At 35.8% G+C, this 14,551-nt stretch overlaps 1 protein-coding gene across 2 annotated transcripts in view; it reads left to right on the top strand.

Annotated features, from left to right (window-relative positions):
* Positions 1-8,288, top strand: part of SEL1L (SEL1L adaptor subunit of ERAD E3 ubiquitin ligase) — a 34,566-nt gene extending 26,278 nt beyond the window's left edge. For both annotated transcript variants that reach the window (XM_041427634.1, XM_041427629.1), the window contains exons 19-21: positions 828-1,000; positions 3,020-3,148; positions 4,347-8,288. In XM_041427634.1, the coding sequence (XP_041283568.1) occupies positions 828-1,000; positions 3,020-3,148; positions 4,347-4,550 (506 nt within the window). In that variant the 3' untranslated portion in view covers positions 4,551-8,288. The remainder of the gene's footprint in view (positions 1-827; positions 1,001-3,019; positions 3,149-4,346) is intronic.
* The last annotated feature ends 6,263 nt before the right edge of the window (positions 8,289-14,551 follow it).

Genomic DNA, 14,551 nt, shown 5'->3' with positions numbered 1-14,551 from the left:
ATACAAATGTACTTTGTGTTTCTTTTGCTATTCAATATGGAATTGCAGAGCAGTGGTAAACAACATTAGCAACGTTTACACTGACTTTTAGAAAAGTATATCTGCTTGGAAAAATAAATCAAAAATTCTTCAGAGTAATTTATTACTTTTCATCATTCATTAAGATATGCAATTTCCTATTCAAAGTAAGCAGTGATGAAGAATGCACACTTGATATCCAAACAACACAAATTTAAACTCTGGTGCTTGTTTGCCTACCCTAAAATAACTAAAAGTGAACTTAATGATGAAATATCTTGAGGTATCTGACTTCCAAAGGCATGCATCTACACTAATACTGTCTACTAGTTTTTAACTGTAGAGGAAGACTACCATGCAAATTCAGACTTTCAAGACTTTTAGTTGAAAATTAAGAAATTGAGATGATGGCATGAATGATGAGACTATTTTTCAAGTTTCCAGTGTTACTGCTTTTTAAAAAAAGTTGAATCCTTTAAAGGCTATATAGCAAATTAAAAGTTTTTCTATAATAAGGGACTGTTCATGAACATGTTACAGGTTTTCAGCTGATACCACTGTATAGCAATAAAAATGTTGGTAGCATTACTAGGAAAAGGTCTTACCTGCAGATAGAAATTGGCTGTGTTTTGGTTAGCTTAACCAAATGTAAAAAATGAAAGTGGTTTATGTGAGGGGGTGGTGAAAGATAAACAGTTTGTAAAAACTTTGAAAAGTAATGCTAACGCTCCTACTGCATCTTCATAGGAAGCCAAAAGGGTTTCTTTGCTTAGCTATTTTATCCTTTTTTGTTGTTTTTTGATTTATAGGATACACTGTTGCAAGAATTAAGCTTGGAGATTACCATTTTTATGGGTTTGGTACTGATGTTGACTACGAAACTGCATTTATTCATTATCGACTGGCATCAGAACAGCAGCACAGTGCTCAGGCAATGTTTAATCTGGGCTACATGCATGAGAAGGGATTGGGCATCAAGCAGGTGAGTGAGCTGTACACTGAGAGTCTGCTTTGTTTGAGTACATTTGCTAGTATTCAATTGAGTTTACAACTACTGGAATTAGCATGTCTCCCAATATATTCACTAATAGGCAATGGACAAGTATATTGACTTCACACTTAACTGTGTGAAGTAATGATGCATAGGTGGGGAAGGAACATTTGCCCAGAACTGTGATTATTGGCAAAAAGAATGCCATATGCTTCAGTAATGCTTTCAAGACTTTGAAGCATAGTGAAATAAAGCAAATCAACTCCAGGCTCATGGTATTTTAGTACAGGATTATTCTTGTCCTCTGAAACACTGGTTAAATTGTTTCCTGTATCATGACATTTTGGGAAAAAAAAGGTAACAAAGCATAACCACGACCAAATCAGCTGTGGTTTTTCAAGTTAGGCAAACTACATAACCTAAAGAAGACAGTATTGGTTCCTGGTTCTCCTAGGAAGCCTGTGGTGTTTTGCTGTCCATGAATTAATTCTTATGGCATCCAGAGCAACATATTTCTGCATGTGTCAAAATAATGTAACTGGCAATTGCATACTAATTTTGAGCAGCCTACCTTAGCGTAATGAATGGATTTAATAATAACTTCATTTTCTCTATTTTCAGTGAGCTTCATCTTTTTTTTGTCCACATATGCACCTTTTAATTATTCTGTTGGTCTATTAAAAGACCAATTTTTGCTTCTTTACAAAATATGAGAACAATGAAGAGCAAGTCATAAGTCATTATTGTTACTTTGGCAGCATCAGGCAGTCAGCATTTGAAAAATGCTTAGTGACCTAGATGTAGAAGTGACAATAAGTACACAAACTGCATTTTTTCTGAAGTTTAATTTCAAATGTTACTTTAGGATGGTTTTTCCTTTGTAACTGAGCCCTCAAAAGTAGTTGTCTTCTGAAAATAAGTCTGCAGCTAAAAGCAATAGTTCTAAAGTTGGAGGTTTTCTTAAGAAAAAAAAAATTCAGGCATGGACCTTTTTATTTTGCTTCTGTCTTGAATACAACACAATATAGATCAAATAATAAAAAGTTTGAAAAGGTTGTTTTATCATGTTCGCCATGATAAAAAAAAAATTATTCCTAATGCCATCATTTGCACAGAGTATACTCCAGCCTGAAGCAGGATGGCTGCACACAGCGAGCCAAAATGAGTGCATAGAGGCTCATTATGAGCATATGTAGACTTGCTTTATGCAGATGAATAATACTTTCTCTCCTTCAGATCCACCACAGAATGAAATGTTAAATTGCAAGGGAAATAGAGATAGTTTATATAGATAGAGGAAAGGCGTACTGAGAATGTCTAAGCAAGGAAATTGCATGTATAAAACCAGTCTTAGTAATTCTGAATATGTAATGTCTTTGCTTTCTGTGTTCTAAAACATTACAGCTATAAGATGAGAAGGTGGATATTTAGGACTGAGTTAGATAAGGTTAGGGGCTGGGCCAGGATATTCTAAAAAAGGCTACGACTGAGTTTTGCATGAAACAGAATATTTGGCTTTCCTTTCACAGAATTGCTGCATTTTGAGCACCTGTGAAAATGACTGATAGTCATATTTCCTGATGTAATAGGATGTCTACTGCTGAAGTCTGTTCTTCTCTAGAGGCCTCTGGATGGGACATAGAAACTGTAGTAGCACTGTAGTATGTAAGAAAATTGGAGAGTTAGTGTTTTGAAGAAAGGGGCATACTGTAGTGTAACTGAAAGGAAATGCTGCTTGGGTTTTCTTAGTATTTTGTGTTTCTTGTGGTGTTTGAGATGTTAGAGTACTAGAGTTACTGAAATACTTGCCTTGGTTTACAGTGAATAGGTTGAATATGTTGTTACTAACCTGTTTGTGAACTTCAATTCTACTATCAGTTAAAATAGCTTTATCCTCAAATTGAAGCTTCCATTTACTTGTATATTCAAAGGTGAACATGTCTTAGAATAAAAATTATGGTTAATTTTTCAAGTTCTTCAAAACTGTGCTTTGATTTTTCTTAACTTTAGGATATTCATCTTGCAAAACGATTCTATGACATGGCAGCTGAAGCAAGCCCAGATGCTCAGGTTCCAGTCTTCCTAGCACTTTGCAAGCTTGGAGTGATTTATTCCTTGCAGTACATACGAGAAATCAATGTAAGTAATGCAGAGTTAAAAAGAGAAGAGCAAATGTATTTTCAATTTTAAAAAGAAGCTCAATTTTTCATTTTACTTAAGTAGAAGTATTGCTTGAACCTTCTGCAAACTTAGGATAGATTTGTTTTCTGCTGTTGCATATTAAGAAAGTCACTGGAGCTTTCATTCCTATTTCCTATTTGTGAAGCTCTGTGAATCTGAAATGTGCACAGGCAGTGCTCTTGTGTACTGTTCTTCCCTTGAAGAGAATTTCTCAAAACTGTTTGACTGCTCTTATCCATGACCATCTGCTATCAAAATGAAGCAGATTTAACTGACGTAATTGATCAGAGGAAAAAAATTATATCCCTAATTCTCATGCTATTTTATATTCAGCTTTAACAACCCCATTATAGTTGTGTTTGATCTCTATGGGGGAAAAATGTATTTGTATTAGATAGTTTAGGTACTTTGTAGTGTTTCTACTGGGTGGTGGCCCTGAAAAAAAAACTTGTCTGGAATTAAAGTGAGGTCTTTCCAATATTTCTCAGTGTTCTGACATCTTACTGTCTTTTTGAATTAGTTAATAAATTAAAATGGTATGGAAGTTACCACTTAGAGCAAATGCAGTTTCAGACAATTCAGCAGAGTTTGACAAATTATAGTAGACTTGAGGCTGAGGGCAGTCAAGATACGTAAGTCAATTGGGCAAACACTCACGTAGCACTCAGAGAAGCTGGTGTGCAGAATACAACTTTTCCTTTTTTAAATTGGCAGTGACTGTGTAGTATCATCAGATACAGTAGTGAAGAAGAGAAGTGTGTCTTGGCTAATCCTTATGCAAATGAAGTCTTACAAAAAGACACTTCTGTCAAAATTCCCTGTTCGTTACCTGCACAATCTCAGCATTGTACCACACAAGTGTCCTGAGGCTTAATGCTCTGTCATTCATGGGAAAGCCACAAAACTCCATGGTTGAACTTTCATCTCTAAAATAGAAAATAGAGTACCTCATTCTGTATAGGATGGCTCTTGGTCTTAATGGTTTTTTAGTCCTGGAAACTAAGAATGTCACTGATGTGATACTATTTTTTCAGAGAGGAAAAGTGCCACAAAGTTTTAAAACAGAAGCACGTGAAAAGTGTTACAAGTCAAATTTAAAATCAAAGTTATTTCCCATTTGTATTCTTTAACATGATGTGGACTTTTTCCTTCTTAGATAAGAGAGGTATTCTCACACATTGATATGGACCAGCTGCTGGGGCCTGAGTGGGACCTCTACCTTATGACTATCATCGCCTTGCTCCTGGGAACAATTATAGCTTACAGACAAAGGCAACACCAAGCAATTCCCAGACCAGCAGGACTGCGGCCAGCTGTGCCTCAACAAGAACCGCCCCCAGAGCATCAAGCACCACAATAGCAACAAGAGCCTCAGTGAAAGAACTGGATTTTTCCTAAAGGAACAATTTTCATTGTGAATTAGGACTTTGGATCAACAGTCCCTCCCCCAAAAGAGGCACAAAGAAGTTTAAAAAAAATGTTTGAAAGCTGCTTAGAATGATGCCTTTTTTCAGGGATAAGAAAATTATTTTGAAACTGATTTGAATGTTATTTCAGTGCCAATGGAATAACACTATGGCTTTTTTTCATGGAAACACAAGAGTGCTACTACAAAAATGTTGCCTGCTGTATCTAGTTCCTCTTTATTCAGAGTCCTTTTCATCTCCCAGAGAGTCAGAAGGCTAGCAGTGGAAGGTTTTTGCCTGCTTGCTAGCAGTTGCCCTTTATAAAAGTAATAATAATAAATTTATGGCCAATTTAAGTCCAAGACGCTGACCTATATTCAAATTCTGAAAAGATTAGGGCTGTTAGGAACTTAAATTCTGACCTGCATCCCAAGTATTTCTATAGTCCTTATTTCATTTTTTTAGTATTTCTTACATTTTGGTCTTTTAGGCTGTCTTGGATGGTTTAACATAGATTATTGATAAACCCTGTAAAACTAAGCCAGCAAACATGCTACTCTCCATTTGTGCTTTTTTGTTTTGAGTATTTTCCTCCATTCCCCTTAGTTCTCAGCAGTCAGTATGTAGCTAGTGCGGTGGAGTGGGACAGAATGGGGTCTGTAAAGCTTGTCAGTCGAAAGCTGTCCTCACAGCACCCAGATCTCACATACTTCTAAAACTTTTCAGGAGCCTGTGTACTTTGCAGTCCTTCTTGACATGAAACATATTGATAGAGTTCCTAAATTTAAAATTGTCTTTACTAAGAGGCTGAGTCTAGATAGCAAAAATCCCCAGTATTACTGCACACACTGAAGAAAGGAGAGAGCCAGAAATCTCAGTGAGTTAGCTGACTTGCTTTTGGATTTGGATTTGGAAGTTCTGTGCTTAATTTTCAGCAATCCTGTTAATGATTTGCACTGCAAAAAAGAAATGTGTGTATCTCATGCATGCATCTGGCTTAATGCATCTACAAAAAAGAGCCACAAGAATGCAAAACTCTACAAAAGGGCATGGGCTTATGCCAGTGGTGCTACTCCAAAGCTACAGGGGTGCTCTGGCTGTTGCCAACCTCTCTTGTACCTGGCGTAGAGGGAAGTCACAGTAGTGTGTCTGGCTGTGCCATCTCGAGGACCCCTTGTAACAATAAAATCCAAAGAGAAAGAAGGCTTCTTGATGCCACCAGGTCAGTGTAAAGGCCTTTTAATGAGTGTAAAGACTGTGACCTGTGGACTTATGATTTAAGACTGCAAGAGGAATCTTCACTTAGTGATGATTTTGATTGAACTATAATTTCTGGGGCTGGGGTTGGGAAGCATTGGCAGAATAGTCTAGGAGCATGAAATGCATAAGTGTCTGTTCTTATTTTCCAATGGTAGTGAAATATTGGTTTCTGTACTAGCATTAAACCCTCTGAATATACTATCATAAACCTGAATGAATGCAACTGAGGAGGCTTTAGCTGCTTTCTGACAGAAGCTGTTGTGCTTAAAGGGTTAAGGGCTTCTTTTCATGTAAATGTTTTTCCGGTGTATTGGCAACAACATATCAATACACTTTATTTGGAATTGAGAGTTTGGTATGGTTTCATATTTGGTACATGTGCAAGGAGGTCATTGCACAATAGGCCTCTAGTTTGGGATAGAAGATAAGCAATCCATTCTTTTGTAAATGGAAATGTCATGGATGACTAGTATTGAAGGTACTAGTGTTATAGGTAGAACTTCTCAGTACTTCATAATGCTTATGCTGGTCATATGAAGACAAATCTTTAATTTTAGTGTGGAGGGTTGCAGGATGTGGTAGAGGAATGCCTTGTTCAGTCTCAATCGTCATTAGCAGATGAAAACAGTATTGAACTTAAATGTAGTGTCTTATATGTACAGCATTCCCCAGCTGCATTTCTAAGATGTGTGACTTCTGAACACTCCCTCTGACATATTTTGCCACTCAATTAATAACTCGTTTTGGCTTGGCATGAGGAAATTAAAGATTATATGGAAAACGTTTTTCAGTTAAATACCATTCATTTCATTGGTATTGCTCTCTTAGGCAATTTAACAATTTTGTTACTGCATTATTAAGATGTTTTGGTTGTTGATCTATTAGAACTAAATTCTAAAAGCTCGCTTACTTGCATGAGAATCTCTCATCACTGCTGCTATGTGACAGTCTTATAGATGACTTTCAGTGAATCTGATGCATTTTTACATCCAAGAAATCAGCAGAAGAAAACAATTGAAGATCAGCAAGTTACTTCATTTTAAAAAAATGCTTTTTGAAGGAGCAATAAGGAAGTCTTTCTCCTGCTTTTTTCCCTTCCACCAAATTACTACCACTAACTTTTCAGATGACATTCATTTGAATGTGGTGGTAGAAGTAAAAGGTACTTGCCATAAATAATGGCAAGTTAACTCAGGGATTAAAGATACGAATAAGTTTTCTAAATCAGTTATCTACACCATGACTTAAGTTTTTGTGACAATCCCTTACTACTCTGTTCTGAAATTTGCATTTTGAGGAAAGTATATTTAACTCTTACTAGCAATATGTTCCTTGTTGTGCACTCAGTTAATCAAGCATCTTTTTCCTAAAGAAGCTGAGTTGCTCAGTTTACTGCAGTGAAGTACTTTTTCCTTTTGGTAGCACACAGGTTATCTTATAGTTTATATGCAGGAGTATTTTAGAAGGGAAACTTGATTTAAGAAAAACCTTTCTGGGTGTGTTCAGCATGGTTTGAACGAAAAGTTGTATTCTTTGTGTGTAGTAACATAGGCCAGAGCCTGCCTATTTGACCTTCATAGACACATGCTCTTCTTTCCCTGCACAGAAAATGGAACTACAGAGCAGTAAGTGTTATTGGTGGAATTTTTATATGTAGGAAAACTGTGGGAAAACATGAAAAAACACATTATTCTGCATCTCAAATTATTAATCAAAGACATTAGCTGTTCTTGCTAGTTAAAAGAAGCACTGAACTGTTGAGAAAACAAGAATTTAGTTCATCACTGGTGAAACTTGTCCCATAGCTATCTGTTGAAATAATTTTCTTGCTTTATACTGTCCATAATGGGACAGTGTAATAGAAGGTAAGGCATTTGATCATCCTTGTGAGATAGTTTTACTCACTTTTTAGTTATCTTCCATAAGTCAGCTACTCTTACTAAAAAAAAAAAAAATTAAATGTTTTAATTTGGGGGAAGAACATTAGGATATGGCTTGTGAAAGGACTTTTAAGACTATGCATTATCTAATTTCCACCTATTATATGCTAGTTTTGGCCTATAAAAGGGGATTACACTCACCTTTGCAAGTTGCTTTCCTTTTAGATAGGCAACAATGAACTGAAATTCTATTTTTTTGTTTCAGAGAATATTAAACTGAAAAGATTTAGTTTGATTTGAACTACTGCAAATGCATATGGTAAATAGGGACTATTGGGGGGAACCCTTTGTTTTTATCAGCTACAGTTCTTTAAAGGGTCTTGTAGGAGTTTTGTAAATTTATTTTGTATTTAAAATCAGTATAAAGGCTGGTCAAATGTAATATAATTGTGTAAACAAATTCTGTTAATAGAAAGATGTACAGATTCATTTTGTACTGTATCTTTAATCTTGTGAAATAAAGATACCACCTGTGTGGTTACCCTCAGTGTTCACAGTGGTTATGATGACAGAAGGCGTGAATTGCTAGTCTTATGCACTGGTATATGCCACTGTTCAATGCATCCCTTCCTATAAGGATCCTCATACTTTCACTTCCATTCCTTAGGAAGGGCAAGGAGAGGGGGAATGGGTCATTATACATTTTGTCTTCAGTTATGCTATAGACTTGCCCTCTGTGTGTGTGTATGTGTGAGACAGTGCATATAGCATTTGTACCTTGGCTGGTAGACACAAATCTGCTGTGTGATTCAAGCAGTGACCAGTAACGTCAGAATTACTACTGCATTTTCAATACTAATACAGGGATAATTCAGTCAGTTGGAACAGATACTGAGATACTCGGGGAGGGACTACTCCAAGCTGACAGATTTGTTTGCTTTGCAGGCTGTTTTTGACCCACTCATCCCTTTGGGCTCCACCTGTTGAGACCAAGTCCTCCCTTGTTAAATTCTTTAAGTTGATGGGCTTTCCAGTGTGCTTGTTGATTGGGGAGAAGGAAGGTAAGGACAGTGCGAGATCAATAATGGCTAGGAAAGGTATCAATAGGTAAGTGATCCTGGGCATCAGCCCAAATGACATAGTTTTCTGAAGTGTTTGGAGGCTTTCATGTTGTCTGCTCCTGCCGATAGCACTTGTTGTAGGTAAAAGCAGCACTGCAGCTATTAAAACCAGCTTGAGTTCGACTAACAAAGCTCAAGCTTAGTGAGGTCATCCCTCACTTTCCAAAAAAGTCCATTGTTTGAGATGTGATTGCTGACATACTCAACTGAGGTGGGATCAAACAGATACTTTATTTGTAGCCTGTAGTCATGTGTTCTATGGAGGGAACTGAGTACCAGGTAAATATATGATGTGGTGTGGGGGAGTGTTGGGAATTTCTGTAGCTTGCTCATCTTTAAAATCTCCAGGATAATGTTCATTGAAAACTAGTATATTTGGTTTGGGTTTGGTTTTTATATTGCTGTATTTTCTATATTTTAGTCTTGAGACTAAAATCAATTAAAATATTATTAGAGAGTATAATTTCTGAACCTACAAGGCCAGTTTGATTAGAATGTGTTATTTGGTATAATGACAATGTTCTTCTCTAAACTGTCATGATATTAATGGAATCATGACTTTGATTCCTTTTTTTATAAAAAATAATTGAGGAAAAAAGTCACTCTAGCCTACTTACTGTCAAAAATTTTCAGACAACTGTAATCAACTTCTTCTGAAGCCAAGAATGAGGGAGGACAGTGTACCATATATCCAGATAATGAAAACTGTAACATAGTCTTAAATTTTATTTCCAGAAAGAAAACTTAAGTGGAGGTGGAGTACCATTGTGGTTGTACTTCAGGTAGTAAGAGAGATGTTGTTTAGCTTCCACAGAGATGGGTTGCTCACATTTTTATTTCTTTGGTATCAAACTTTTTGAGCTTTCCATATAACCTGTGTTACAATTCCAGAGTTTTGAAAATAACTTTGAAGAATATCAGTTTTTTGTGTTGCAAAATACTGAAATTATAGCTCTTCAATTCTGCTGTCAATCATTTTCTGTATTTCTTATTTTTATATGCTTGTTTTTCTTCATTCTTCCTCCTAAACATAGGCTGTTCTGTATAAAATTAATTGTTCCAGTTCCCATCTGTTATGTGGCTCCATTTCTGTACAGGATTCATACCAACATTTTTATTGCTTCTAATTAACTAATTTTGCTGGGGGGAAAAAATGTTGTACCTGGGGGGGTGTGTGTTTGTAGCCACAAGGGGGTGCTAGACAATAATGGCGGCTTGCACTTGTTAAATACTTGAGGTCTCAAAGATTGGGAATGGAGTAACTTCCACACTTGGAGTCACTGTCATATCTTGGGAGAATGTATGTGTGTATATACACACACATCACAGAGATGTAAAAAGTCCTTGGTTACAGGAGCTTTGGAAACTTAATGAAATTAATTAAGTACTCTTACTTCTCATATTTGTGGAGCAGAAGTTCAAAATTAAAAATCACTATAGCTTCTGGTAAGATCTAATAATTATCTTCCCTTGACTATTAAAACTTTTTTAGTATGTAAATCATTCTGAAATGTGCCAAGCTGTCTTCCAATATAGATGGAATATTATGTGCACAGCTTCCAGGAGAGTGGTCTCTTTTGCAAAGCTAAATCCATATTCTCTTAGAGTACAAATTTTTTCCCAGTAAAATAAGTGAAAATGTTTAGCAACAGGTGATGAAGAAATTTTTTAAAATCATTTTTCACTGAGATCATCTGGTGTAATATTTGAGCTATCCAAATAGCTTGAAAACTAATGAAAAATATGTTATTTGTTTCTGACCAATCTTACTTTAATGTTTTTTAGGCTCCAGACTTTGCTATATACTGAAATTCTATTAATTAATGGCATTTTAGGTGTTTCTAAATAATTTATTTTTATTGTTATCATTGCTACTATTTGGAAAGTTTCCCAAATCTAGTCATCAGCAATTTTAACAGAAAAGCCAATTTGCGTTGCTAGTATTAAAAAGGGGTATGTGATAAAGTCAAGCACGCTTCATAGACTATAACGTCATTATTATAGCCGATGTTAAAATTACTGAAGAAATATGTGGAATGTTCCGATTTAACGGTTATAACTTTGCTTTGTAAAAAAGATACTTCTTGAACAATCATCCAGCTTTGAATTCAAAGGCTGAAGTCCTGATAGTCTACATGTTGGCGAATTTTCCGAAGTGATTTTGTTTTCTTTATTACTGGGGCAGTGAGATCAGGAGGATTTGCATTAATTCTCTTCAGGTTATATTTAGTTTCATGTCTAGTTTTCATCCCAGTGATTATAGGACTGGACAGTCCATTAGGAAGAATAGCTACACCAAAATATGTATACCCTTTCTTGTGGAATCCAGTGTTAATGTTCAGCTGTATATGGATAACTAAAGATTTCAATTTTTTTTACAAATAATTCTGTGTTTGACTTGGTTGTTGAAATCTGGGAAACATTGCACAGAAGGGAGGTGACTCTAGTAAGGGAATTCAGACCCAGTGAGATAAATGTGGTGATCTCACTGCATGCAGCTGTGTTGGCTTTTCCTGCCTCTTTGCTAAACTGACTGAGTTCCCTACTAGGAGTCTGATTTTTTGGAAGGCAAAAGGTGCGAGTAGGTAGGAACTTCTCAAAACAGGGCAAGAAAGAAGGATTTCTTCATTGATGTAATTTCTCAGCTAACATACTGAACATTGTATATTAACTGTTTGACTACTCTATCTTGCATATTCAGTGAATAGCTCCATAGAGACACAAAAAATACTTCAGGTTTTTTGCACATGTAATTGCAAAAAATTGGCCTAATTATTATGTTGGGTTTACAAGCCCCAAAGAGTTTACTGCTCACTACATTTGTCATTCTTAGTTCAATTCCAAAAGGTAGATTGATACAAAATACTTCTAAATGTTTCTGGTGATACAAGTTCAGCGTCATAAAACACAGCTCTCATGTTTAGAGTAAACAGTTGGCAAATAATCCTTTGGCTGAAAACTGAAAAACTCTATGGTAAATACTACTAAAATTAATAGAAAAGTAAGCTAAAAATAAATCCCCTTTAAGATTTCAGATCTAGTGTCTCATTAATCCCATTTGGCACTGTGAAAGGTGCTACAACAAGCAATATTCTCTGTCACTTTAAAATACTCTTCCTTATTTAAGCACAGCAAATAAAATATTAATTTCCACTGTCTCCTTGGGATTTCTAAATGCCAAATCATAGAGACTTGCTTGCAGTTACAGAAAAGAAAGATTTCAAATTACATAAAATGAGTATGTTTGATAAGCCTTTAGCTCTCTATGTTTATATTAAGCATTTGAGGCTTTAGATTTCTCCACTAGCCATTACACTCCTGGCACTGCTATTCTACAAACTCTTCAGTTGCTCAGATTGCAGGTAGAACAAGCTCTGCAGATACTGGTCATTTGGTTTGCTATTAGATGGCAAAACAAGGGGATCTGATCATTGAGGAATGTCCTCCTGTGGGGAAAATATCATCTGTGATGGGGAAGTGAAGGTGATGGCTTGCCATGCTGGAAATAGTGCATTTGTCCCAGCAATATTTCTTTTAAACACAACTTGCCATTACTGCCATGTACAGTTTAACAAATCTTTCCTGAAGGATGTGATCTTCCAGGCTGGGCTGTGGCAGCTGGAGCAAAGACCATGCAGGTGTATGCACATGGTTTGAGGTAAAGCTGAGCAAACAATCTTTTGGCACCACACATTTATTATCTTTTACTGCTCTGTGTGTCAATATCAGCTCACTGGCTGAGAAGTAGCACTCCTGTGAGACTACTCTGTGATGCAGTATAAAGAAATATGAAGTACCAACTTAATTGTGGAAGCAAGCCCAGATAGATAAAGAAAATCTCAAAGTGCTTCTGTATACTTCTGAATGGAGCCTTTGTTGGCACACTACTAAGGGTTAAGTCACACTGCCTCATTTAATATGACAAAATATATTGAATTTTGTTAACTGACAGACTTAATTAAATTTGCAGTAAAGCTTGCATGAGAATCGTGGTTTTATATTGGAATAAAATAGCATCATTTCCCAGGATATAATGAATTATTAATATCTTTATAATGAAATATTAACATTAAAAACCCTAGTTAGCTGCCAAGTTGAAAGAACAAAAAGTCAGGTGATGTGTATATTCAAAATAAATTAGAATTGGGATCATTCTAGCCTTTAGTTACTCAGTACATGTGTTTATAGTTATGATTTCACATGCTCTAACCCTGTAGAGTCATATCATAAATAAATCTTCAACATCAGTCAGAATATCAAAAATAGAATGCTGTATTTTATATGGTTAATATGGTTAATATTGTCATATTCTAGAAAATGAAAGAATATAATCTTTGTTCTTCAAACCCAAATTATTTGAAGTAGGCAAATCAGACTCTCTGGAGTAGGTTTAATTTTTTTTTTTAGTTTTTTTTCTTTCCCCTATGTCTTTACTTTGGTGGGGATAAATGCTCAAGTATATTCTAACTTCTCTTTCAATTGTAGGAACAGCAGTGTTCAACCAGAAATTGAATATGCTTATTTTAATAGAATAACTTTGGGTTTGACACTCTGATGTAATAGAATATTTCAGTGGAACAAAGGACCTGTAATGCCCATTAAGTTCAACTGCCTGACCACTGCAGGGCTGACCAAAATTGTTTTCTGTGGTTTTGATTCTGAGAAGACTCAAGAAACTGTGAGAACTCTTATCAGGTATGTTACCTGCTACTCCTTCCATTCCAGATCTTACTAGTAAAAGAACTTCAGAAATATAAAGCAAAAATTTCTTACAAGTCCAAACAGAGTAACAATACTAAACAGGATTGTGTGATGTTGTGGCAATGATGTCATAATTTGCATGGAATCAATAGTCTAAGAGAATCAAATGTTGTAAAACGAATTTTTGCTCTCCCCCTACCTCTGTCCCACTCCTCCTTTTTAAAAGGATGCTTAGTACAGGAACTTCAATTTACCTAATATCAGAAAAAGTAATTGATTCTAGAGCAAATTTAAGCCTGGTAAGCTGCATAAAAGAGGAAAAAGTGCTAAAAAAGCAATATATTGTATGGAAGACTTTTTCCTTTACTGATTTCTTAAATGAGGAAACATCCTTTTCCTCAGCCCTTAAACCATCTAAAGGCTATCAGTAAATATGCTCTGGAGTGAAAAGAAAGCAAAGATGGAAAGTATATTTCTGGTGATTACAACCTGATTGATGACATTTCATGCTTTGTGCTTTAGCAATGAGAGATACAGCAACCACTGCAACTGTTGGACTGTTTGTGACAGCATTTGTAAGTGTCACAAGCCTTTGTGACTACAAGTTCAAATACTGTTGTGAAAAGTTACTCTAGTAGCTTTTACTTTTATTTAGCAAACAAAGAAGAGGAAAAGGCAAAAGAAGAAATGGGGAATCAGAACTTGACCAAAACCAGGTAAGGATTGATGGCCTTCAAGTCTCTTTCTAGCCAGGATCTTTCGTATTACAGTACAGCAGAAGTCAATAATGTAATTCTGGATCCTGGATTTATTAAAGATGGGGAAGATAAAGGGAAACAATTGGAAAACTAATCTGTAGTTCTTTTGGTTGATAAAACAAGCCTGATGAAAAACAAAGACACCAGTTGTATCTGAGTAGAACTATCCAAGTCCTTGTGGAATTCACCCTGTACACATATAAATGAGTCTGACAGCCACCCTAAACCCATTTGG

The sequence above is a fragment of the Onychostruthus taczanowskii genome, unplaced genomic scaffold (assembly GCF_017590055.1).
Source record: "Onychostruthus taczanowskii isolate IOZ18803 unplaced genomic scaffold, ASM1759005v1 scaffold1, whole genome shotgun sequence".
In the NCBI taxonomy this organism is placed as follows: domain Eukaryota; kingdom Metazoa; phylum Chordata; class Aves; order Passeriformes; family Passeridae; genus Onychostruthus; species Onychostruthus taczanowskii.
Note: the sequence above shows the minus strand (reverse complement) of the source record. Positions and strands in the feature narration are given on the sequence as shown.